This window comes from Cottoperca gobio, chromosome 10 (genome assembly GCF_900634415.1).
Source record: "Cottoperca gobio chromosome 10, fCotGob3.1, whole genome shotgun sequence".
Classification (NCBI taxonomy): domain Eukaryota; kingdom Metazoa; phylum Chordata; class Actinopteri; order Perciformes; family Bovichtidae; genus Cottoperca; species Cottoperca gobio.
In genome coordinates this window covers 6,540,199-6,568,143 of record NC_041364.1, presented here as the reverse complement: position 1 = coordinate 6,568,143, position 27,945 = coordinate 6,540,199, and the positions used below count along the sequence as shown (strand labels likewise).

The window sequence follows — 27,945 nt, the reverse complement described above, 5'->3', positions numbered from 1 at the left end:
GACACGGTCTTACCATAAACTGACGTGAGGGGGACGGTGCCGCTTCACATTATGGACCGTACCACCTTCACCCGCAGCGGCAGGGGGGTCCCTGAACATAATAACTCTCATTTCACTGCGGCAAGGAAATATATTAGTCATGAAAAATGTATTTTATGACGATATAAAATAGACAAAGTGCTGGATTTTGATCAGCTGGGCTAATAATGTTCAAGACACCGATACGTTTTCGAAATTGGCCAACAAATTGTTCGTTGGTGTGGGCGCCTTCCCCCTCTGCAGTAGATGTTGTTCACAGCTTGAAGACATAACAATAGTGCACTGGGTGGGAGTTGGTTTATCACAATATAGTCTTGTTTTTGTACAAAATATAGTTATTAATGTATTAATAGTTATTGCAATGTCAGCAAATGACAACCCCCACCACTTAATGAACATTAAGTACATTAATATATATGCGCTAACATTAAAATGCAATACATTAGAAATATGCATATATACTGTATTTGTATGATAATGCTTTTTTGCCATTTATCCAAAACTTATAATGTATATTGTTAAATGACATTTAGATGATACTAAAAGCATACTTTGTAAATACTTTGTGATATTAACATTATGCTATTTAACTGACACAAATAATGAAAAACCTAGAATGTAAAAATATTATATATCCAAACATGGACAGTATATCTGATATATATAAAGGGATTCTAAATTGGGTCTCATATCTTTATGTTAACCTTTGAAACTATAAAACAACAATGTATTGTTATAACAATGTTAAAACATGTTAAAACATGCATGATCTGAGCATGTAATTTACATTTGACTAATACTATGTAATGATACATAGATCTGTTAACATCTGCACTGAAGGTAGATGGAGAAGTTTTAATCCATTGTAAAATATTATTATTTAATGCAGCAGTGTGTCTAGACTTTTTAGACTAAGGTGGCCAAAGTGGGGCACTGACTAATGCAGGGTTGGCATGAAGTACACGCACGTCTGAATAGCATTAATTCACTTTCTGTCTCCACTACTTATATCTACTTTAGTTACAAACATTACAGGATCACAACATAATGGAGCTTCCATATTCAAAAAATACAATCACAGTATAAAGTACCAAAATAATTAAAAGCCTAATCTTTCGCCTCTGATAGTCAATCATAGTTCAGGATGATGGAGTGGCACCGGTGGTGGCCAATCAGATTTCAGGGGCCAGGCCACTCCCTGTACACGATCTTGATTTAACGCCACAATAATAAGAGTTAGACAGGAATATTGATATCTATGATCATACTTTATCTGTATGTGAGAATTAAATAGACTGAACATATTTGGATAGCACAAAGGCTGGACATTGGTGGACTCTATTAGCCATCAAACATTTAAAATAATACACCCACCATCTCAAAAGCTGATTTAGACTGCGATTAAACATCAATATATCCAAGAATAATCTGACATTTGTTTATAGTGGAGCTACACAAATGTTCAATTCTATCTCCATGTACACTTTGTATGTATACATCATTTGCATCTGCAACTTCTACTTCTACTTCTGATAACAGGAAGTTTTTGAATGTTTATTATGGCAGAAGTAATACCACCTTTATATTAAAGGTCTCCTTTTTGTTCACCAACAGATAGACTAATGAATGAAATGATTAGTTCTGTCCATAAATAAACTAAACTCATAAACATGTCAAAAATAAAATCCTGGACATCTTCTGAGCACAACAATGGAATCAAGCAGTTGTAAGTAGACACTCATCAGTCACTAAATTATCATGTGATTATCAGTAGAAGATCTAATCCAGGGTGTATTACTCTATGATACAGTTCCCTTTAAATCCCTCATCCACATATAACTCTCCTGTCATGAATCTTCTCTAACGTGGACACTCAGTTACCAAAAATAGGACACATAAAAAGCATTATGCATGCAAATACAAAGAAGAAAGCCGAAACAATGCCGTCTCTACTGCTGTCGCTGCCTGGCTGTACAGTGAATCAAAGGGTGTTCTCATTCTCACTGCAGTTGAAATGCAAATCACACCAGAGACAGCATTTGTACAGCAGCAGCACCACTGCAGTTGCCTGGGAGAACTGCAATGTTACAGACACACTACAGTTGTCTGATGTGTGTATAGCTGTGGCAATATTTTCATAATTCTAACTGTCCTGCTCATGTGCATGTCTTTTAACTGAGCGATTCCTTAGTTATTGCTGCCAAACTCCTTGTATATTGTCATGTCATATGACGCTCTTTGTTAGAAGTGATTCAAGCGACTATTTTGATCCATACCACCTTTAAAATAAATGTATTTGCTGTTGTAGGGATTAGGGGAAATGAGATTATGGTTCTTTGTGTATGAGCAGTGCAGTAGATGCTGTAAGGCACGTGTGTGTCCACATTTCTTTGAACACGATTCTGTCTGCTAAGATTAGGTATGTCCATAACAATAATAAACATGTGTTTTTTCCTTGTTCGTTTTTTTTTTATATTGTAAATGCAACTGCAAATCCTATTCTTAACAGCCAAAAGAAAGCCAAAACATTGAGAGAGATTGTGTTACATGGGATCTCAAGATTCACCACATCCAAAAATAAGGAATGAACACCTGATCATCTACGCCTCCTCCTGTGCCTGCTAGAGACACATCTCTCCCAAAGATTTCCTTTCTTTCCCCCGCTCCACCTAATTCAACATCAGCTTGCCACCACAGTGATTTGGCTCGTATAGCTCCCACGGTTGCTAAGCAACAGTGACAAGAAGCCTGCCTCTTCAACTCTGTGTGTGTGTGTGTGTGTGTGTGTGTGTGTGTGTGTGTGTGTGTGTGTGTGTGTGTGTGTGTGTGTGTGTGTGTGTGTTGGTTTTTGTGTTTTACAGCAGATCCAGTCCAAACAATGAGTCATTCAACCAGTCGTAAAAAAAATTGATCATTGTCCAAATCTGTGTCAATTACAAACAGCATAAGTGTTATTTATCAGTTTATATATATATATATATATATATATATATATATAAACATTTCATATTTTATCAGAGTGACCTAAAATGATTTCACTGATACTCCCTCCGTACACCTTTGTTCCTCGATACGCTATTGCAGTGTAAATAAACATGTTGGCAGGCTGTGATTAAAATGCAAATAAAAGATCGAGCACAATATATAATGTTGACATGGCTTTACAATCAATTCATTTAAATAAAGATGTTGTACACGGCTCGAAAAAGCTAGGCTATTGATAACAATAAAAATGACAATTTATCATTCCAACTATTATTCCAACTAGATGTTTTTAAACTCAGCTTTTGGCCTACAGTTCTTAAGCTTAAGCAAGAAAAATGTCATTTCCCCAAATACCTTGTGTCAGGAGGAAGTTGAAAGGATATACATGTTTATACATATATATGTGTATTCTGATCAATTGCAGTCACTTAATAAACTACAATTAATTATAAAGCCACTCATCACTCTAGACATAAACATTGGAACAATGCTCGGATGGATTGCCTTGATATTTTATACAGATATCCATTATTCCCAGACTTTTCCTCTAGCGCCACCATGAGGTTAACATTTTTAGTTTTTTGGTGAATGTCTCAAAAACTATTGGAATTGTGTAAATGTTTTGTTCATGCCTCCTACAGAATACATTTTTAAAACTTTGATTGCAAAGAGGAATAAACAGATGAGTGAGCTGAATCTCCAAATTGCTTTGTAATATCATGTTAAAGAAAAGGGCTAAGTAAAGTAAAGTCTGGCTCATAACTTCATCAATCAAAAGCGCCTGAAAAAACCTCCTCTGAAGTACAAACAGTCTCATCAACCCATCTTTAAAATGCTCCTTCTCTACACCACATTATGCTGATGTTAGCAGCGTCCGACCTTCAGAGATAGCAAACAAAAGTCTGGTTGAATAACCAGCCTTTAGTAGCTACTTTGCTGCTGTTGAGAAAGGAAGGTTTGCACAAATTAAGGAAAAGGAAGAGGATCAAGACAGGGGATAATAGAGATAGCCACAGCCAAATGGTCCCAGTGTCTGCTTTTTCATGTTCTGACGTAAAGATGACCAAATCTGATTCTTATACTCCAACCATTTAATATGACATTAACCTAATTTAGATTTTTACTTTTGCGGGTGAAATCATGCGGCTTAAACCCTGCAACAGCTTTACTGGATCCTATTCCACATGCTTTCAAAGGGGTATCCAGATAACTGCAGAGGAAAAGTACCAGCTATTTCTCTTACTGATATCTTTCCCATGGTACTGACAACCGCAATCTCCTGAATTTTACCTTGATGCAATTCTGTAGTAATTTCTTGAAATCTCAATCTCTTCAGGATACATTAATCCCGCTCCCTCTCACTTGGGTTGAATACTTGTGTTATTGATTTGATCATTAATCACTGCTTCTCGAACCAAGCTGGGTCTGCAGCTGCATCCTTCATTCCTTGCCTACAGCTCTTGTGAGAAGGATTGGGCAGTGTGACATTTTGCTGTAATTGAATTGCACTCTGCCCCCTTGTGGACGTTGATCTGTAGTCAGGGAGGGATGAGGTGGTTTGCCAACTATTCACAAATGGTGAGTCATTGCAGAGTCAGTTTCCCTAATACCCTGTCAACAATAGTTCATTCATGTGTACTGGATCTTGTCGAACCTGCTCAAAAACATTCCTTCATGGTCTATAGGAGGTAAGAGTTGGAATAAATAACCTATTATAATAATTCTACTTTTCTCTCATGCCCCAGCAGTGTCTGATTCTGCATTACTATAGCAGTTCAAAAATGTACTGCAAATCACTCATTTTATGAAGTTAACATAAAAATCCTGCTGGCAATCTATGACTACATCTGTTTATTCAATCTGCACAAAATTAAAACCATTCATCACCCTGCACTGTTTGACTTCTTCCACTCAGTCACAGCCGAGCCGCCGAACAGCAGTGAAATTAAAGAGTGTTAAAGTATTATCATTTCAAATTGCTTTTTAATATCAGTTGAGGTGGCCCTACAGATGAGAAGGGTGAAGGGATAAGCTCTTCAGGTTGGATATACCATCACTATCTCTGTGGTCTCTAGTCTAAATGTGCTGAAATTAGATAAAATGGCTGCTTCGCCCAACATGGCGTGGGTGTGTTTCCCTGATCTCTAGAGCATGTCCCGTCCTGTCTGCGCAGTAGGCTAAACAAGATAGTTTGCTTGTTGTCACGTGTGTTTTATCCTAATTCATCGATTGTAGTTTCACTGTAATTGTATCCATGTGTCTGGTCTTTTTCTGGAAGAGGTTTTTCACTGCAACTGAAAGTGCTAAGTGTATGGGGGAGGGATGATTGAGAAACTGCTCCTCCATGATATTTGAAAAAGAAAACTAATTAAAATGAAAATGATATGTAAAGACCATGACTGATTTATTCCAATTATAAGAACAGTATGTTCAACTGGCAGGCAGAGTAACATAAGCAGCTTTAGCCAGACACTGACTGCTAAATTCAAAATGTAGGCTCTCACCCAGCACCAGGACTGCATGATATAATGTAATAGAATAGAATAGAATAGAATATGCTGTTGCTTTGTGTAGAATCAGTATTCATTATCTTTAAGCATTCATCCACAAAAGATATAATTTTCCTCACAATTTGAAAACAGCAATCATGTGACACTAAAACCCTCCACTGAAACACAAACTGGTTTGCGGCTCCTAAACCAGCAAATGATATTCTAAAATTCTATATTTTAACATTTTGTCCCAAAAAAAGTCTCCACTTTTCCGTTTTTATGGAGCTTTCCAGGTTTGGTGTTTCCAATGTTAAAAAACAGTTTCTCTAATAGGGCTATTGAGCAACATTTTCTATTGTTTGTTGTTTCCTAACAAGGAGTCACAGACACACGGAATACAGAAATGCACCAGCTAATGCAGTGGAGAAGAGGGCTGCAATTAAGTACACATGGATTTCAGATATCCAGGTTGAAGACTTGGCTTTGCAAATGTTTTACGAGGAAGTAAATACACCCAACATGTTAACTAGACCTCAAGGATACACACAGTGCTTTCTGATGAGTAACACTGAATGTAATAAGTAAACTCCACTGAGCACCTTTAACTGTCAGTTGCATGTCAACATAAGCAACAACCAAGAAAAAGTCATTGGTTTTGAGTCAAATATTGCTTAAATCCCGTAGAGGGCCCACACAAATACATGAAATCAGCTTTTTCTGACTGAGCCCCACCCACTTCAGAACAGTGAGACAAGCCCAGATTAAACAGCACAGACAGAGATCTCTTTGGAAAAACAAGAACTGGTCTAACATGTGCAGTGTTCAGTAAAGGGGACCTATTATACTCATTTTCAGGTTTATACTTGTATTTTGAGTTTATACTAGAACATGTGCACATGCCTTAATGTAAAAAACCCTTTTATTATTATCAAACAAGATTGAGAAATTTAGATTTTCAGGGCAATAGAATAAAAAATAAAAACAACTCATTAAAATTAAGATGAGATAATAAAAAATAAAAAATGATTTAGCCATCCTTAGCTCCTCAGGCAGTAGTTTTAAAGTCACCATAATAATATATTACCAGTCTTAAAAAGCCTTATTGCAATAGCTGTTGTGATGCCGTTTTAATAAAAGACTTAAGTTTAAACTTAAAAGTTTAAAGTATAAACTTAAAGGTTTAAAGTAGTCACTTCAGATCAATAAGACTTGGAAACAGAGCCAGACTCATAATTCTTTTAGTCTCAGGATGTCACTAAATCTTAGTTAGACACATTACACTTTCCCAGATGGATTTTCTCTAATCATCAGCACGATGTGACAGGAACAGGTGATGATATGCTGTTCCTGTTCCCATGCGTGTATGTGTGTGGTTCTGTGTGTAGCTCGTACCTCAGGGGCCAAACTGTAGCACTCAAACAGAGTGGTGCTGTCAGCGCTATAAGCTGACGTGTCACATCTCCAGGGAGCTGCTACATCACCTGTGACACAAACAAAACTGGCCGAGGTGTCTCTGTGGACACGCTGCTGTATTGTGTCACTGTGACATATTATATGGTCTGTTCCTCCTTTTTCTCTGAGGACGCCCAGTGAACACCTGTACTCCAATTGTGGGTGTAACACAGTAAGCAGTCAAGGAATATCCACTTACTTCATGAATGCATGTGTTTGGAAGGTGTCACAGTACATTTTACTTTCCTTTATTGCCTTCCTTTCCTTTTCTTTCCTTTAATTTACTCTACTTTCCTTTCCTTTCCTTAACTGTAGCCTACATAGTGAATAATAATACAGACGTTGCAATGAAATATAAGTTCTAGTATGTTACTGTACATTCGTTTTTATCATTATCTATCTATCCACTTTTGCTCTTTGTCTTTCTCTTTGTCCTATTTGGATAGATGCTAAAGTGCATCACCTTAAAATAGCCTAGTAGCCTAATGGGAGCAATGACTATAAAGTATATAAATCTATATCTAAATTTGCCATGCTTCAAGTTTATTTGTCATTTCAATTGAAACAAATTCAGTTAAAACGTATAAAACTGTCAACAATATAAAGCCAAAAACATAAAACGTTTCAAATTTAGCCTAGGTAAATGCAATAACAAAATAAATCTGACTAGTCCTATGTTCAAAGAAAGTGCGTATAAAAGAATAAAAAGATACAAGATATAGTTTATCAACATAATTATACACAAATTATAAGTATAAATAACAATATAAATGTTCAAACAAAACTACAACCATGAATGCTAGCTTCTTTGTGAGACACAGCAGTTCTTTCAGCTAAATGCTAATTTCTGCATGCTAACATCCTGACAATGACAATGACAATGCTTATATGCTGATACTTAGCAAAGTATAATGTTAACTAAACTAAACTAGCCATTAACTAAGATTAAAGTGTTACTGGTTAACTAGCACATAAACTAGTTCAACATGTTAGTTTAGCGTGTTAGCATGCTATAATTCCGCTAATTAGCACCAAACACAAAGCACCTGCAGAGGCCGACGAGAATGGCATTAGCTTTGTGGATGTTTGGTCACTAGAAAATTCAGGGGCTCTATAAAGTGTTTAGGATTCATCGTCTGAGAACCATGAATGTGTGTGTTAAATTCCAGGTCATTCCATCAAATAGTTGTTGATATATTTAGTCTAAACCCAAAGGGTGGACCAACCATACGACGTTGTTTGTGTTAACTAAGGTGTGTTGAGAGTAGGTGTATTGTTTTCAGCAGACTGACATTTTAATAATTGTTTATGTTTTAAATCAATTACTATAGGCCTACCAGTAGGGAAAAAACAATATAACTGCAGTGAATCATGAAATGTAGCTGACGCAGAAGCTGTTGTTGCCTGACTGCGTTGGCTGTCATCTTATCCCAAGTGGAAGAAAAGTTTGTTAGTTTGATTAAAGCACACAAAGTCACTCCATTAAAAGTCTTCTGTCAAAGCTTTGGTGAAAACTGTGTAAACTGTGATGAATAATTCAAAGACAACTATCATTTTACTTGAGATTAGCTTGCTAGGTTGCCATGGTAGGGATGCATGTATTATTTACTGGCAGTGTGAGTCTGACTGTAAGGCAGCTTACAGGCTCGCCGTCGTTTTTAGATCTGTTCAAACAGAGAGGATTAATCGCGGTAGTAATCCATGAGGGACAAACTAGGGTGTCTGAGCTAAGTGTCTACCTCCGAATGAGAAGCGAGGAGCTACGCTGCAATGTTGAGGGGGACCATGTAATGTGGCAGAGGGTTTGCAATGGAGGGGACGATGCTAATGGCTGGACAGGAGAAGCCACAGAAGCGGGTGAGGTTCCGCGTGGCTTCGGGGAACAGCGGCCGGGTGCTGAAAGAGATGTACAAGGATGAGGGGCCTTCAGACTCCCTGGATTCAGACTGCACCAGCAGCTCTGATGCGGAGCGGGCCAGCACCCCGTCTACAAGTGGAGACGGACACATGTATGGATACTTGGGCTCTGAGCTGGACGACTGCGAGTGTGAGCCTGATGAACTGCTCATGTATGCAGGGGCCACCAAGGACTGGATGTTCACCACCAAGAGGGTCAACATACTCAGTAAAAATGGGACTGTGAGAGGGGTTAAGCACAAAGTCAGCGCGGGTCAGACGCTGTTTGAAAACCTTCCCAACACCAACAGTGTAAGTACACCTGACAGAGCCTAGTTTTATCTTATTACCTCGGCTAATTGAGGTCATGTTTTCGGTTCGGTTTCTTTGTTTGTCAACAGGATTAAGGAAAAACTCCTGGACAGATTTACGTGACACTTGGTGGAAAGGTGTAGCATGGGCCAAGGACCAAGAACCCTTTACATTTTGGAGTAGACAGAAATCACGGGTGGATACATAAATTATTTTTCAGTTTGGTTAACATTGCGAGATAAGGAATTTGCCCTTGGTAGAGGTCTGTGTTCTCCGAGTTCCCTTCTAGTTGTTTAATAGAATCTGTATAACACCTGTTCCCATCAGTGGCGTCTCCGTCCTCAAGTCTAGTTACAGGTGGGAACTGTATGACTGGGATACAAGCTCACAATAGAAGACAAGGTCACAGAGTAATTAAAGATTAATGATGCATTTCGTTAAGTGTTTCAAGAGAAACTAATCAGGTTAATGACTTCTCTGCACTTTCTAGTATCACAGCAGGAAGAAGTGTTTGTTATTCTGAGGTAACTCTTTGGCTCGTGTGCCGATGCAAAAGGTGATGTAGAGGGTCATATTGAAAAAAGCAATTTTTCTGCAAAGTGGTATTAGGTGAACAAACACCATTACAGTTAATTCAATAAAGCTTCTCATCACAATAGTCTTTCTTCTTGGGAGAAGTTTAAATGCTTACGAAAGACTGATCTTATCCTAAAGGAACATTTAGGTGTTTTTACACATTGCATTTTCAAAAAGTTCAAAACATGTCTGTTCGGAGCTTTCTCGAGAACTGCTCATCCAAACAACTTTACACTCAACAATGCGCTTCCCTGGGTCCTGAGTATTACACCTGCCATGACTTAATGGCATCCCCTAGCAATGCTAGAGTTTACGTGTCACAAGAACATCAATGGAGATCGAGCTGTACCCAGCATACCATTCAGTGTAACAGTTAACCCTTTCATGCATCGAGGTCACTACAGTGGACAGCTATTCAAAAGCTGTTTTGGTATAGTTGCACATCAGCCACTAAAGTGAAGGCTATTGTATCATCCCATACACTGCTACTCAGTGGCAAGCTGTTGTAAGTGCAAGATAAATTTCTCTAAACCAAGATGGCAGACAGACAGCCAGAAACTTCCAGTCGCTCATCAATACCTTGCCAATCCTTCTATGGAAAGAGACCCTTGCAGTTATAACATTTTTTGGTGACATCAAGTAACAACTAAGAAATCATATAATTCATAAATTGTCAAAGTATTGATTTTATATTTGGGAGGAAATTACAATTATTCATCTGTTCACTAAAGTGGACGTCATGCATCACTGGCTATATTAATTGCTACTGTTTCATCTGCAGTAACTTTTTTGGCTGTAATTCCATTTATTTATGTTGTTATGTTAGATTTTGCATGCAGTGTCTTGTGGCTGTGTGCCCTGTGTGCTTTGTCAATTATCATACAAGATAGTCTTCTCCAATGAAGGATCTTGTTATTAGTGTCACACTCCCCTCAGTTCTTAAGAGTTCAATATACACTGAGCAAAAACATAAACGCAACACTTTTCTTTTTGCTCCCATTTTTCACGAGCTGAAATCAAAGATCGAAGACTTTTTCCATGAAAGGGCTAAAAGAAGTCCACGCTCGATACACTACAGTTAAATAACGCACTACTAATAAAAATGTATTCGACACTGCACTTCCTTGGGTTCCTTCTTTGGGCAATACACCCAGGTGCAAAGTCGATCGGATGTCTAGAAAATTGAAAGAAAGACCGACAGACGGAGACTCCTTACATTTTAGTTTGTAACAGAATAGAACATATATACTAAAAATTTTTTTTGTTTTCATCCCAATCAAAATGAAGTTTTATTTATTTTAAATGATATATTTAGCACTGTGTGGTTATATTATGCAGACTTTGTAACACTATCAGTTCTTTCAAATTCAGTAGCATTCAATAAAAACATAACTTTGACTAAATTTAAAGAAAATACCTTTTAATATCTTAATCTTAATGTAAATTGATTTATAAACTCTGTTTAAATAAATGCTAACCAAAGGCTGTCAGCAAGGGAAGATGAGCACAATATAAAATATAAATAAATATTCATGGTATACTTTCTTGAAAGCTATGCGAATAATAAATAACTTCTAAAATAGTTAAAACATGTGATAGCACTTTCACTCTTTAAAAAAAAAATGACAATGTCAACATTTTGTGCTTAAGTCTTGATTCTGACTTTTGATAGCTTAGGATCATGACTGTATTCAAACGGTTCAAGAAAAGGAGCTATTTTATCTATATTATAAATCAGTCATCAGTCATTAATAAGAGCAAACTTTGGGTTGCCGTGCAATAAAAATCCCCTAGGTTGGTGTTTATCCTTTCCATTTGGTATCAAGGCATGTAGAAATGTTGTTGTTGCTTTATTAAGCATTGCCAAAGCCATTAGCCACAAAGTATTAGAAAAGTGATTCCAAACATAAGAAATGTTCCAATAAGTGAACACAAGAGTGGAAGTTAATATCTGAAGTACATCTGTGGACATTTCACATCATAATCTTGCTGTTGTGAGGCTTGTTTTAAATCTCTGTAGTTAATTTGAACCTTATGGAAAACAACAAATACAAAAACTGAATCAAGTACTAACATTCAGGATTTTCCCTCCCTCTTAGGTGGAGTTATCTCTTGAATTTGGCCGGATAGTGATCTACACTACGAGTTTCCGTGTGGTGAGGACAACCTTTGAGCGCTGCGAGCTGGTCCGGAAGATCTTCCAGAACCACAGGGTGAGGTTTGTGGAGAAGAACATCGCCCTGGACTACGAGTACGGAAAAGAGTTGGAGGAGCGGTGCAAACGTGTGGGAGAACCTCCTTCATTACCGGTCGTGTTCATTGACGGACACTACCTTGGGGTCAGCTTTTATTCTTACTGCTTGCTATCTGACGACAATATCTTCTACATCCACATCACTGAGTTCATTAAATATGGAATTGTGTTTTTCAGGGTGCTGAGAAAATACTAGGCATGAATGAATCGGGAGAGCTTCAAGATCTTCTGACAAAAATCGAGGTTAGTTTTTACAGTGTTTGCTTTTCACATTATGAATAATTGATGGTGTGAATCAGGTTGTACCACTGGATTAAACACAACATGTTTGATTAGTCATGTGTTTCATGTATAGCACATATCATATTAAAGCTTAAGGTAATTATGTATGTTAACTCTTTGTGTTTGCCCAAAGTCACTAAGATGAACACGGTGCAAACAGGAGCAGTCATTTCCCTATCACCGGTTGTGTCATCAATAAAACATGAGCAAACTGCAATGTAAAAGATGCATGCACATCAATGAATTACTATCAATAATGGAGGGTGTGTTATTGATTTTGCCTCCAACACATTTGTTTAAAACACACCAACGCAGAACAGGATCGCGTGGTGGTACAAAGCGAGATTCTCTCACTGAGCTACAGCAACTTCTGTCATACAAGCACTGGCCTTTTCTCAGTGCTTGGTTGTCTTCATAAGCGAATACATAGCAGTGTTATGACATTTAATTCATGCATTCCAGTCACTGCAGGGATATTTAAAAAAAAGTAATGTAGCTCTGAAAGGTCATGCATAAACTAATCAGTCCAGAACTGGCCTGCAACATGGCTTTATGTGCGTTTATCTCTGCAGAGTTAAACCTCAGCTGAATCTCATATTTGAAAGGAGGTTTTCAGACTATTCCTTTTAAATTGTATATTAGTTATTTGTACCAAATTCAGCTTATTTAAAAATGTTGTATCACCAAATATGTGGGCTTCAGGGCCATGATTTGCACAGGGAATATATGTTTCAGGTGTCAGTATTCAATGTTTGAAGTCTCATCTGGATAGTAAATATTTATCTATGCATTTTTCTAGAGGGTTCAGCAGCCCCAGACGTGCCAGACCTGTGGGGGCTTTGCCTTCATCCCGTGCCCAATGTGCCATGGCAGCAAGATGTCCATATTTCGCAACTGCTTCACAGATTCCTTCAAAGCCCTCAAGTGCACTTCCTGCAACGAGAACGGCCTGCAGCCCTGTGTGAACTGCAGCCACTGAGGATGTTAAGTGCCTGACCCAAAATCCTTACTTGCCTCTCTGGGACTTTCAACTGGACTGTATAACACAGGCAGTGCAATGAAACACAGCAGGACTCGTCCTCCATGGCCACTGATAGCAAAGAAGATAAAAAAAAAACCATTTGTAATAAAATCTATGAATTTGTGGATCTGGTGTTGTTGATATAATTCTTTATGATTCTTCTGGCTGAGTCTGTAAACACGTCTGTCCACCAAGGAGCCATGAACTAGTTTCACCTCTGGTAAGCTTGTTATTGAATCAGTGAGGAGGCTCCTTCATTGACAATGCTCTCATTACTGATCCCATATCAGACAGAGTTAAGGAGATTGGAGACACAGGACAGAGAGGGAAAGTAAAAGGGCTCAATTTGCAGCCAGTAGAGGGCATGAAACTGGACCTCGGCTCACAGAGGATCAAACGCATAGAAAACATTCAAAATGAGGTGTACCTCCTAAACTGGGTGTTTATAGGAAAGTATGGAACACACACTTAAATTCAAATAAATCAAAGGAATCAAACAAATTTCAATCCTTTTTAATTGTACATTATATATTTCCGGTTCTACATCGAAGCTGAAACAATTACTCGAGTAACGTAAAATGAATCTGCGACTGCTTTGATGATCGATTAATCGTTTCTGTCATTTTCCAAGCCAAAGTGCCCCCGCAGCTTCTCAACTGTGACGGTTTGCTGATTTTCTTTGTCTGTTTTTGAAGTCTCTTCTTTGTGATAGTAAACTGAATATCTCCATGTCGGTTGGACAAAGACAAAACATTTGAAGATGTCACATTTGGCTTTAGAAATGTGTAATTGTGAGAAATTGTAATTATTTTCCCCCTTACAGACCAAGCGATTAATCGATAATGAAAATAACTGTCAGTTGCCGTCCTAGTCTACAAATGTACACGCAGAAATCTTTGTTATTGTGCAGCAAACAGAATATTCTTTCCTCCAGAAGGTTAGAAGAAGAGACATAAACAATTCTAGAAATACCTTCAGGGACAGCAGTAAGTGTTGTTAAATTGTATTTACAATTACAAAGATTTTTTTTTAGGAAAAGGGGGATGCTTAGCTCAGACTCCAACGTAATGGTAATACAGGAGATGCACACATATGTTAATCCAGAAGCAAGCACAATGCAATGTGACTAATTGGTTCAATAATGTATTGGCTGCACAGTTGAATAATTCAACCACAAGAAGAACTCAATGTGCTCCAGTTTTCTTTAACCTTAAACAAAGCAATGCATTTCAGTTTTAGACGACATCAGCTTGAACATTAAAAGACACATTGATCTGTTGTCAACAATCCTCACATTCAATCCTCGCCGTTTAATGTTTTTAACGGGTGATGTCATTTGTTGGCTGCCATCCAAAGGGTCAGAGAAACGCAGCGGCCGAGCAGCTCAGCTCTCTATGCTGTCATAGCCCTGTACAATGCTGCTTGAACATGATTAGACAAGGCAGCACTGTAAAGAGGCTAAAAGCGTAGAGCAGTGTGATGAGGATCTTCATCCGCCGCCATGAAGACCTTTCCCTGGCCATCACACATTACCTGGATTGTTCTAGATGCTCCTGCACCTGTGATTGAAACAGCAACAAAATCGATTATTTAGGAGAAAAAAAAAAGAAATGAAAAAGGAAAGGAAACACAAACGGTGCGTAAAGCGAAAAAAGAAGAAGGTGGATGATGTTGTTCTACATGGGTAATGGGAGATGATTACATTGCTGCACAACATCTCGTTTCTTTAATTCAATTCCGCACCGAAGAGTAATGGGGTTTGGGATTTTGTAACCGCAGGCTTGTGGTGATGGAGGGGAGGTTGCATGAAAATCTGAGACCCCAACTGTGCAGGTTTACTGCGCCCTCTCCTGTGGGCTTCTGGAGAAGAAAACATCGGAGAGGAAAAAACAGGATGGATCAAAAAATCATTACAAAAAACAAAAAGAGCTACATTTTCTTTAAATCCGCTCACAAAATAAACACATGAATAATACTGAAGAGACGATGTGATGTGCGGAAGAATTGAAGATGTGTTTGGTGATCTCCACTCCAGACGTGTCACAGGCGCGTCTCGACCTCGTCCTTTATAATAAAGAGACACATCAGCCTGAGCATCTGCGTTTTTCTTTTTTAAATAAAACGTGCAAAAGCGATCCTTTCTTTTGTGAGGAGGGGGAGACATGAAAGGAAACAAGATGGGCAGCTGGCACAACTGACTTAGGAATGGTATGACGAGACATGACACTGATATGCGCGCAACACCCAAAATGTTAAGACAACATTCAATGGTGTAAAAACCTGCAATGGTGTTTGTCCGCATTGTCTCTGCTCTCCGGGTTCGGCGAAAAATTATTTCAGTCGAGTAGTCTAGCGTGGGTCCAGCCGCGATGCTGTGCGTAATGTTTTGAACGGTCGGTCAATGCGCAGACTGGTTGGAAATGACTGTTTTTATTGACGTCAGCGTACAGGCTAGTGCCCCCCCCCTCTCTCTCCTCCCTACAACTGCAGCATCTAATGGACTTGGGTTTACATTCCAGTCAACCATCTGAGCTTTAAACAGGAAACAGGCCTCCAATCAAAAAAGCGAGGCATGAAAATGCACCCCCCCTTTGCTGTTCCACGGGTCGTGTATTTGATCCAGATCCTTCAAGATCTCCAACCCCCTTAGAAGTGATGTCTTCCATAATAGAAATCACATACTACACACACACACACACACACACACACACACACACACACAGACACACACACACATGAAGCATTGCATTAAATATGACCACATGACAGAAAAGGAAAGCAAAATAATTTAATAAATTATTACAAATTTATTCCAACTCCTTCAGCAGTGGCAACATGTTACAGCCAGCGGGAAAATATTACACTATTCACACCTTCAAAAAATATATATCCACCCTCCCCACAGATGAAATGGCTCCGACCGACCCCCTGAAGCAGAGTAACGTGCTTTAGCAGGCAGGTGTATCCCGTGCTGCGGCTGTGACTGACTGAAGTAAATGCAGAATGAAAAGCAAAAGGTCACTGTATGTTTCACAGATAATTCAGCAGAAGTAGGAGATGGTTTGATACATACTGTACAGGGTGACATCCTGAATGATTAAAAACCTGTTTGAGAGGGGGTTGGTCCAATCGTTTGGTACATTTTATCATTATGGACGACTTATTTACACTGGAAGTTTCCATCCCTCCATCACGTCATCTTTGGATCAGTACAATCAGTCGCCTGCTGATCAGCTGCCAAGCCTCAAAAAGGCAAAGTGACTAAACTTGGAGAACATCAAAGTTTGCATCTTTGAAACCGGCAGAGAGAAATGAAGTGAGAGAGAGATGCCACTGCCTATAATGTCATTTGTTTTAGCGTGTTCACTCGTTCAGTATGACCATGTGTAATGATCAACATGTCAAGTAAATGGATCATTTATACATTTGTTAGTTCAACATCACAGGAATATATTGTTTTCCTATGTATTTTTGCATAGGCGGATGCTCAATAACCTTAGTTCACTCTTAAACTAACAAACAATCAAATGAAAAGTCTTAATAATGTTGTTTCATTTGTATTTTTCTCCCTGCAATAAAATCTATTCATCACAAATCGTCTTGATTAAGGAAGCTGCATCAGCATTGTGCCGTCTTCAGTTCCTCTATTTTTACCTAAGTCTAATATTGTCAGTTAAATAAATCTTGTTTGAATATGTAGCTCTGGAGGTTTCCTTGGTACTAAAAGAAGGAAACACTATCACTGTGGTTCAAGCATCACATCTAGTAAATGATACTGGTCCTGTTCTGTGATTTCATTTTGAAGCCATCATGTTTTCAACCAAATCCAAAAAACACATTAATGCTGGAATGTGAGTTCAATCAAGCACCCAGAAGACTAAACTGTCATAGATGCAATATGAACCGCAACAGAGATAAGACTGTCTCTTAAAATTCAAGGGGACCAATGACGGGTCTTAGTCTTCAGCAAGAAACCCTTGAAAGTGGCATCTCTGGCAGGTTGAAATCTCGGCAAACTGAAATTCAAGCAACACAAAGAAAGCACGATTATTTCCCAATCACTGTCCTCAATTATGGCTGTGGACTATTCTACAGTAAGACTCGATGAGCTGTGCGGAGATGGAGGTTTGGTTTTTTTTTTTGTGGTCAGGATTGGAGGCAGATAGCGGCGGCAGGCTGCGCCATCCTTTCACCTTTTCCTCTTCTTGTTACAGCAGGATGTTCCTTCAGCAGATGACCCGTCGGGAATTATAGTATCTCCAAGTCTACATGACGGACCTCCGGGTTACGGTGCTGCGGAGGAACAAAACAGCGTTACATACAAACCTGTGCTGTGCTGATGAATTCCAATAAATAAATATAAGAATACAATCCTGAAATGGTAAAAAAAAAAGGAGTTTCGAGGCATTTTGTAGACAACAATTTGGATAATTTTTATATTTTAGTACCTTGAGTTCTTTCTCCAAGCGGTCCACCTCGACCCCCAGGGTGTCAATGATGTTCTCCCCGTGTTTCAGCATGAAGCTCTCCAGATCCTCCGGGGTCTTCACCTGCTGGATTTCCTGCAGAGAGGGGGAAAAAAGGGACACACTTAACTTGAGTCAGTAAAGATAAAAGGTAAGCTTTATGGATGCTTGTTGGGCACAGCAAATGTCAAGGACACGTCACAAGACAAAAGAATTCACACCTTTTCTTTGGGTTAGGACCACTCCGACTATAAGGAGGCAACTGATTCAAATCCTCAATGTCTGCACACTGCATATGTATGTATCTATATTTGAGGTCTCTGGGCACATGGGACTACTGTCTTTTGTTCAAATATAAAGAAATATATAGAAGAAGAAAAACAGTAGTCTCATGTGCCTCAAAGACTTAATATAGGGTGAGAAAAACTCAATTTCCAGTCAAACGGCATGACCGATTTTGAAAATGTCATCAGATTTGTGCTGAGGAAAGCCCAGAGAACACATGCAAAGGAGATTTTAAAGTCAGTGTGCTAGCTGAAGTGTGAGGGCTGATATGTTGGAAAGGTTCCTTGTGTAATGTGCAGCAGCGCTTCCAGCAATCAAGAGGTACATCAAGATGTACAGTCAGGAAAATGACCACATTTTGTTCACTCTTTTACAACTCATAACTGTGATGATGGCATAAACAAGACATGTTATACCATAAATAACAGGAATAAAAAGTTCAACATTAAAGAAAAAGGATGCTGCTTTAAACTACATAAGAAAATATAAAACTTACATTAAGGATTTGGTCAATGTCTTGTTTCTCCAGATAAGATCGTGTCACCACTCGGCCATCAAAGTCAACCTCCGCCTTGAAGCGCACTTTGCTGAGTCCCAGATCAGTGGCCTTCACATCGTGGATGGCCCTGCTCATAGTAACATCAAGCACATCAGGAATTATTAAGGTTAGGTAGGTGGAAAAATCATACTTTAACATAGTCCGAGAACAAAATGTGTTACTGGATAATTCAGTGGATTTACGCTAGGGATGAAAAAATGATCAGGATTTTATCAGAGTCACAATATGGACGAGTGCAATATCCAAATGACAGGAGGCAAAATGTTTGTTAAAAAGGCAAAAGTGTGTCAAAATACTATTTTGAGTTACTGTGAAAGTATTGTGGTCCTGCAGAGATGTCCCGGCCAACACATCGTATACTACAGACGTAAGAAAAAAATCTTTGTTTGGTACAAATCCGCTCAGAAAAATAAATAAATCACAATATAATAATAATAAATATATTTTTCAATGAAAACGATAATTCCCTCCAATATTGTGAATCATATCGCAATTGCAATATAAGTAAAAGAAAGAAAATCGCAATACGATATTATTTTACAAATCGCTCAGCCCAAATGTCCGCTACAGCACGATGCGTTCGTAAAGTAATGGACGTACAATGAAACTGGTTACGAGATCACAACGTTTGATTTCCTAAAGCAAAGTTTGTTTCTCGCATGTGCATAATGTGACACAGGCATTAAACTGGATCCCTTCGCACTGCTCCGTTTACAGCTGTCCCTAAAGAGGGTTGCATGTAAACACCAGTAAATACCAGATGGTCTATTTTAAGCCCGAATGTGTTCCATCAACTTCAGTGCGTGCGCCAGAGTGCGCCTGCTCATTTGCTGACCTTACTGCAGGGTCGTTCTCCAAGAACTCCGTGAGCTTCTGGACACGTTCCGGCTGGATGGAGCGACCCAGCAGAGCCTCTGTGTTCGTGTAGATGAGGAAGGCTGAGACGGTGCCCAGCAACGTGCCCACGCCCAGAGAGCCCAAACTGTCATAGTAAGGGTTACCTGGGACGACACATGAGAACAATAATCCTGATTGTACTTTATCAAAAGAAGAATAAAAAAAAAAAGCAAAGTACAAGAAGAAAAGATTTTATAAAAAGAAGCAGTCAAATATGAACTCATCCTACAATGTGTCCGTGTCTCTACCTGTGAGTGACGTGAGCCCCATGCAGCTGGCAGCCATGATGACTCCAATCACGGCGGCAGCATCCTCCAGCAGCACTACATTAGTACTGGGGTCTCGACTCTGCATTACTGCACACACACACACACACAACGCAGGACCACATTTACACTGAATTGTCAAGCAACATGTAATCACTTCACACCTATTTGGTAAATCTACATAACATTTATTCTCAGATATGCGTGTTTAGCAGAATGATGGTTGATCGGATTTCCTTCTTTTCTTTACAAAACGCAAATAAACTCGGCCTGAATGACAGAAAACACCTGGCTTCACTTTACTGAAGGCAGGTGCATTCGGTCCCGGACCTACTTTCTCCGTCCTCGAGGAGATTCATCCTCTCCTCTGGTCTCTCTCTGCCTCTGTGTGTTTTTCATATTCCTATTTGTGTGAATGATGTGCATCAGTTTTGCTGCTTGTTGTTCGATTTCCATTTATAATTTAAAAGGGCGGTATAATTAATATATGTATAATTTACTTTTAAAAAAAGGGAGAAGGACCTCAGCTGCTTTCTTACATTTGTTCCCTGGTGATATTATTTGGGAACCTTCTCCCTGTCCAACGCGAGGGTCTAAAGATAGAGGGTGTCGTATGCTGTATATATTGTAAAGCACCTTGAGGCAGCTGAGATATTTGGCTATATAAATCAAATGTACTTTATCTGACTTGGCCATTTGCCCAACCTGAGGTCTGCTCAGATCCAAACACCTTGAGCCATTCCTTAGTATATCGTCAGAGAGATCATACAGTACATTTCTATTTACACATGGCCATTCTGCAGCCACAGGCATCACACAACACTGTTGTATCTTAGGGTTTCAGCTACCTGCAGTGTTAGGTAGGTAAAGGTAAACTGCTGTCTGATCAACATGGTGTAAATGGCATCATCACTATTAACAGAAATATCTCAGTTTTACATACCATATTCATAAAAAGACACTTCATGTATTCGGGCGCTCCTCTTTATCTCGTTGATGGCTACTAGTAACGTGGCTGGGAAATAGAAATAGATGTTTCAGTACAAAACGTACAACTTTATGTAAAAATGTCATTAAAGATGTAACACTTTATTTGGATAAACTACCTCCTTCAGACACCAGAGAGCCGGCCAAAATACAGTAAGCCTGTGACACAGAAACGCAACGTGTTGGGTTATTATCATCCTTAAGAAAATATCTTGTATGACAGACTCGAGTCAACACAAGACACTCACCCAGAGCAAAGATTCCATGGGCTGTGGGTGTAGCAATCCCATAATGCCATGGTACCAGGAGAGGCCTGCTCCCATCATGAAGATGCCCACCCCACTGATGAGGGAGGCGATGTAGCGCATGTTTGAGAAGCCATACCTGGAAAAGACGTAGGGTCTCCATTAAAGCTGACGGTGTCATTTTAACGAAAGCAGGACCGGTTCATACCCTTCAACAACATTTAGAACGCCTTTATTTGTAAAGGATACACACTATCTACCCTAAGCAAAGGATTATGGTTACTTATGCAAGCCATTACATCTGTAGTCTTTGAGCTATACTTCTACTATTTGGTGTTATAATGACTCATTTTCCTTTGGGGACTGCTCACGTTCCCCCTCTCTCCCACAGTACAGTAAGGTGTGGTGCTTACGGGTGCCCAGCATCAGGGTTGCGCACAGATTGGCTGATTCCCAGGGCGAGCAGAGCCTGGTTGCAGGTGTCGGCCAGAGAGTGGATGGCCTCTGAGAACATGCTTGCTGATCCAGTGTAGACCCAAGCCAGGAGCTTGAAGAAGAAGTTCAGCCCATTGCTGAGGACAAAGAACAACACGTAGATGAAGCATTTGAAGGGCAATGAAAACATTTGTCATCTAAGACATAGACAACAGTTCTTCTGACTAGGGCTGTACTGAATGTCTGTTTTGTTTTTTTACATTCAAAGCGTCTATTGAGGTTTTGGAATGAAGATATGAATATCTGTCCTCATATTTTATGATGCCATTGCGCTAAAAGAAAACTCTTTTAATGAATATAACTCGTCAGTGTGTGCAGCAGGCGGTAGAGCCAACAGTATTTTGACCGCAGTGAAAAGGGCTTTTGAAAGGCTTAATATAAACAATATGGATTTAATATTTCGATAGATAAAAACCTACATTTTTAATTGTGGAGTTATTAGAAATGTTTGGATCACACAAGTCAGAAACAATCCTACGCAGCCTTCACTGGAATCTAATTCTAAATAATAGTATAACACTATTAATATTAGTGCAACCTAATCTTTATCTGCAACTGTGCAGAAATACCGGGTTCAAACACAATGAACAGACATGCTAAAGAAACTAGAAATCCGGCCTTGCCGTTGTATGCCTCCGTCACAGTGACCTTGACCTTTGTCCAACAAAATCTAATCAGTTCATCTTTGAGTCCAAATGATCGTTTGTGCCAAATTTGAAAAACATCCCTCAATGCGTTGCTAAGACATCGTCTTCACAAGAATGGGACAGACACGAAAACACTACTTAAAGAAAAGCTGTGCAGCGTTTGAATGTTGATTTAGAATTTGAATGTCGACGTTACAGCCCGCACTGACTGAGGAGGTCTACAGGTTTATCAGGAAGCTTGCACTGGACAGAAACACATAGTTTGTGGTCTGATGATGTGGCTGTTAGGTGTAGACAAACACATTTAGCTACTCAAATACTTTCTGTTTGTTCCAAAGTATTTCAGCTTTTCTGAATCACATAATTTACTCCCACACTGAACCTCTCGACTCAGTACTTAACTAATTGAGTCCTGCGAGTCCTTGTGCTTAATAAGTGAAGGAAACGTTTTGCTGTTCATGTGACTGCACATGTCCTCTAACACAATCATCCTAATCCAATCGGCCACAGAATCTCATGAGAGACGAGGTCCCAATGCCCAAGTTTTCACAATTATAGAGATTTGTCAGTGAGTGTAAACAGTGTAGGGTACTTTTTACATCAAAAGTAGGTTTAATGTCAACGTGTAGTCAGTATTTTGGTTCAGTTTCCTAAACATTACACTGACATTCTGTGCGTAGTAGCGCTGCCGAGTACAGACTCACGCTGTGTGCGCTGCAGCTCAGTAAAATCGCCGAGTACAGTAGTCAGAAACAAGGGCGAGAGTATTCAAACTTACATGCAAATAGCGACCATGACCACCTTCCCCGGCCCTTCTAGGAAAGTTGCCCTCGGGCCTGATCGAGGCTTTGTGGGCGAATAAAAAGAGAATGGAGATTTAGAAACCAGCCTTTGAGTAAATATACACATGATTGGGAATTTCCAGCTCTTCCGTGTGGTAAAACAAGCCAGCAGAGTATAGAACATACCAGAGAAGTGTAGAACAGTACAGTATAGTCATTCAAATAACATCACAGGACACTAAAGGTCATGTCATGAATGACAGTGATACATATAGACGCTGTGACCTCTGTAACAGATACAAATACACCACTAATATCCACGATACTTTCTCTTTCACATATAAATCATGAGATGGAGAATTTATCAATTTATCATTTTATCAAACAAAACGGCAGGCAAGAATAAAAGTGCTCACCTTGGTGTTTCCCCAAAAGTCTTTGTATTCCTTCAACAACTGTTGATTCCTAAATATATCTGGAGATCAGCAAATAAGAGATACAAATAAAACAGTATGTCCAACAGTTCATAGACCAAATAATTTGAAACAATGAGCTAATATTTGTTTTGAGCTCAGTTTTAACATTGTGGGAAACACGCTTATTCACTTTTCTTGCGGAGAGTTAGATGAGAAGATCTAGAACAGTCTAGTTTTTGTCTGTTAAATATTAGGCTACAACCAGCAGCCCCTTTTAGCTTAGCATAAAGACTAAACCCAGGGGGAAACAGCCGGGCTCTGTCTGACGGTAATAAAATCCATAGCTCACAAATTAATGTTAAATGTTGTTGTTTAAATCACAAGAAAAAAAACAAAGCGTTAAAAAAAGAAGATTTCTCCATTTTGTAGAAGGATAGGATTTATTGGCCACGAGCGGTGACTTCATAGAGCTGGTTGCCTGGCAACTGGTCAGAGCCAAGAAATACTCCGGCACATTAAACCCCCCCGAAAAAACTGAAAAAGTATTGTTTTATTACACTTGGGTTTGGAATAGGAACGAGATATTACATTTGTTAATTAGTAAACTCATGCTAGCTGTTTTCCCCTAGTCCCAGTCTTTATGCTAAGCTAAGCTAAGCTATGCTAAGCTAAGCTAAGCTAAGCTACGGTATGATCTTCTCATAAAACTCTGCCAGAAACAGGAAAAAGTATGTTTGCTTTAATACTAAATTATTAGCAGCATTAAATGTAAAACCTACTCTCTTGGTACTCTCTCTCCACTTCTTTCCTGAGATTTCTCTCTCGGGCTAGAGCTTCATGGCTTCCCCATACTTCCAGTGCTCTAATGGTCACAGAGAGAAACAAATGAGAACATACCGATCAGAATGGGTGTTTAGAGAAATACATTGTTGGAAGTTATATAGTGTTTGTATTCTTGATATCTCTTGAGTTGTAAAGCAAAAGGGTGAAGAACTAACTTGGCCTCCACGTCTGAACGCAAGAAGACAGTGAAAGCCTCTGTGTCGTCGTGGGGGCTGCGCCTTCGGATCTTCCGAAGCTGTTCCAGATCACTGTCAACACACAAGGGGAAGAGAGAGATTAATGGAAGACCCGAGTTAAACAATGTTAGGCAGTCTTATATCAGCTAATCACTGAGCATGTTTACTTATTAACTCCTTAACTCAAAATAATTTGTGATGTGAACGGCCAGCGTCTCAGATAGAACTGAACATGGGTACACTGAACAGACGAACATTCAATACTCGGGCTGCAACTAACCTTTGTGCTCATTATGAATTCATTAGTAGATTAATCGATTAAAAATGCCCATCACAACTTTAGTTAATTTGAGGACCAGGAGTTACCTTGGCTTGAGGCAGAACTCATTCATGGCTCTGACTGCTGTGATAAAGTTGTTGATAGTGTACTTGGCTCCATATTCCCTTTTCTTCAGGACCGCCCGAACTGCAATGACAACAGAGGGAATTATAGTACAGGGTTTTCATCTGTATTCTTGTGCAAGCCCCCAAATCACACCCACATTCTGAAGACACTACAAATATGAGGTAAATGAAGGGTAATGCAGCAAGTCTTCTGTTTCATGTTGTTCATTACCTTTCACTTGAATTGTCTCAGTTTTAGTCAGTCCCAGAGGTGTTGAACCTATAAGTGCAAATATTTCAGTGTCATCAAAGACGTTAACAAAAGACAAAATTCTTCTATTTTAAAATCTAAATATTTACTTAACATTTTAACTTACCAGACATATTTCCTGGTGCTTATGTTGACAGGACATGCAATAAGTTAACAGTTTGAGCCATTTTAAAAAGAGAAAATGGTAGGGATGCATCATTGGCATATCGGATATAGGCGAAAAACAATATCGTGCATCACTGTAAAATAGCAGACATTGATGTACACAATAAACTGCCACACAACATGCCAAGAACAGACATCAAATATCTCAACAAATTCAGTATTTGGTAACATTAAAGTTAGTCACCTGGTAAAACTGGGATGGCAGCATCAGACAGGACCTTCTCTGCTGGTGGATCATCATGTGATGCTGATTTTGGAGGATCATCTTTACTGCTGCCTGAGGTAGAGTAGTAATGCACCTTGCCCAGCCCTAGAGAAGCAACACGGCAGTCCGGAAGGCTGAACCACAGGTTATGTATCCCTCCACTCCGCCAACCTACCAATGGAATGCATGACAAGCGTGTTTGTTTCAAGTAGTTCCATAATGTGGAACAGCTGTCACTAGCCTTTAGATTCACTTTGATACAGTGAAGAAGAAATAGCCATCTTGCGTTATGCATTAATAAAGCTCTACTGTTTATAAGGTCCATCGATCTGGATCGATTAAATGATCAATAATTCAATATCATATAACATGGATACAAAGTGAAAACATTGATACATATCATTTTCAAGATACTTCTTTATTTTAAAATTCCTATTGCACGTCAGTGTCACCATTTCCGTACAAGTGCACCTAAAAAAACATTTGCACTTAAACATGAAAGTGTGCCACTTGAGTGACTGATAAATGAGCATACAATATCGTCTCTAAATCGATCACAGGCCCATGATTTGAATCGAAGACGAATCAGCAAATGTGGTATCGCTGACCAAAGAATCAACATAATATTTTATAGTAACAAAGCTTGTGCTTTACACCCCTAATATGGAAGCTTACAAATCAACCTCACATATCTTCTCCCATTTATATCTACTAACTACAGTACAAGATCCAATAACTACTTAACCTTAGATATCCCTTGTGTACACACTAATCCTTAGTAATACTGTTTTCAGGTAAAATGTCCCTTTTACATGGAAAGAACTGCAAACTGCACTCAAACTACAGTCTTGCATTCCCCTTGGAGATTGTAAAGCTTTACTATCTGAAGTTTTTCTTAATATTCTTATAACTGTTATTGTGTATCTGTTTTGTTTCCGTTTTGCTGATTGTGTTCTTATTCTCATGTCACTGTTGTAAAAAGAGATCTTAAATCTCAATGATACTGTCTGATTAAATAAATGAACTCAATAAACAATATGTTCTCACCGTGAGGGAGCCTCGGGGATCGTTGTGACAGGGGTGCCCTGTGCTGCAAGGAGACCCTGCAGAAGACATGCCATGGTCTGTGGGCCAAGCTGGGGAACATCCTCGCTGTAGCGGGGTTCGGTACCGAAGTGCAGGAACTTGCTATGCTGGGTAAGATATAGCCCGGTCACTGTCACGTTAGCTTGTCAACTTAACCCAGTTCAGACAGATTAACGCCACGAAGACATCGAAACAGCTGGTAGTTTCATCAAGCAGTAACATTAGCATCGCTATCAACAAACTAAAATGTTTAAAACAGCTGGCATTGGTGTCCAACTGAAATGTGTGTCATTGTTAGTCAGCTTGCTATTACAATATTACCTCTACCGGTCGACTAACACTGCTGCAGCGCCACCAACCCCGGCGACTACAGAGCCAGAAACTTAGCTAACCTAGCCAGCTAGCATGGCAAGCTAACATCGTTAGTCGCTATAAGTAACAAGTGCTGTGTAACATTTTATTTGCTCAAAAACTGGAACTGAATAGTGAGTACCTTAATTAGATGTTATTACCTTTGTAATATCAGGTTTGTTCTGCATAATATGTATCCATTTTGAGAATCTATGGTTAAACTGATGGTACGCCGCTATGGACGTAAGGTAAGTGCTACAAACACACAAACGTGACCTGAGACCACACTTCACGTTGTCCGTCTTCTCGTGAGAGCGTAAACCGCTTTGGTGTTACGTCAACTAGTATCGCGATATTTTGTAAACCACTGCAAGGTCATCTAATATTCGTAGTTGAATATTTGTTCCTGATCCTTCTGAACATAAATAACTATATTTTAAAAATGTAAATGAAATGTATCCTTCAATTGAATTAATTAATAAGTTTGAAAGTTCATAGTGTACAAATGTAGAAACAGAGCACTTGGTTTATGCTTGTGATAGGATTACTTTTACTTCAAAACTATGCATTTAGGAGTAATATTGAAGAACAAGAATATTGAATTTCTAGTTAATATAAGCATTATAAAAAACTACTATATACATTAATGTTGCTTTCAAAAATAAATTAAATTGTGAATTAGTTTCAGACAGGAATCTTTGAATTTTACAGTATAGAGTTTGTCACTGTACTCATTTTGGATGTGTTTTAAATAAAGTTGCTATAAAAATGTTTTTTGTCCCAGTCATCTTCATGCGGTTAACATGAAACTGTTTAAAAGAAAAGTCTAAAAGGTAACATTTTCTTTCTTTGCAATCTTAAAATACTTTTGTACCAAAATAACCAGTGGTGAGAGATTGCTAAACAAGGTAAAACAAGTAATACCACAATACAAATATAATCTATTATCACATATTTTGACATTATGAACAGGAATACAGCTCCCTCCATCCCAATATGAGAACTACTTCCCTCATTGCTCAACCCATGTCAATTGTAAACACAGACAGGGAAGGGTACTGGTAGGGAAGAGTGTTTCAACACAGCAGTGAAATAAAAAAACAAGTCTTA

General features: G+C 39.0%; 2 protein-coding genes across 2 annotated transcripts; one reads left to right on the top strand and one right to left on the bottom strand.

Annotated features, from left to right (window-relative positions):
- The first annotated feature begins 8,777 nt into the window (after positions 1–8,777).
- Positions 8,778–13,267, top strand: grxcr1a (glutaredoxin and cysteine rich domain containing 1 a). The gene is made up of 4 exons (XM_029442177.1): positions 8,778–9,176; positions 11,852–12,091; positions 12,184–12,249; positions 13,088–13,267. The coding sequence occupies exons 1-4, from the start codon at positions 8,778–8,780 to the stop codon at positions 13,265–13,267; spliced, it is 885 nt and encodes a 294-aa protein (XP_029298037.1).
- A 2,815-nt stretch (positions 13,268–16,082) lies between these two features.
- On the bottom strand, positions 16,083–27,143 carry slc30a9 (solute carrier family 30 member 9). The gene is made up of 19 exons (XM_029442135.1): positions 26,997–27,143; positions 26,446–26,591; positions 25,378–25,569; positions 25,135–25,152; positions 24,990–25,037; positions 24,740–24,839; positions 24,353–24,445; positions 24,134–24,216; positions 23,355–23,413; positions 22,935–23,002; positions 21,428–21,586; positions 21,018–21,153; positions 20,889–20,928; positions 20,726–20,797; positions 19,765–19,872; positions 19,455–19,620; positions 18,557–18,686; positions 17,758–17,871; positions 16,083–17,602 (listed from the first exon to the last, which is right to left on the bottom strand). Exons 2-19 carry the CDS (start codon positions 26,543–26,545, stop codon positions 17,558–17,560), a joined length of 1,731 nt encoding a protein of 576 aa, XP_029297995.1. The 5' UTR covers positions 26,546–26,591; positions 26,997–27,143; the 3' UTR covers positions 16,083–17,557.
- Between the last annotated feature and the right edge of the window lie 802 nt (positions 27,144–27,945).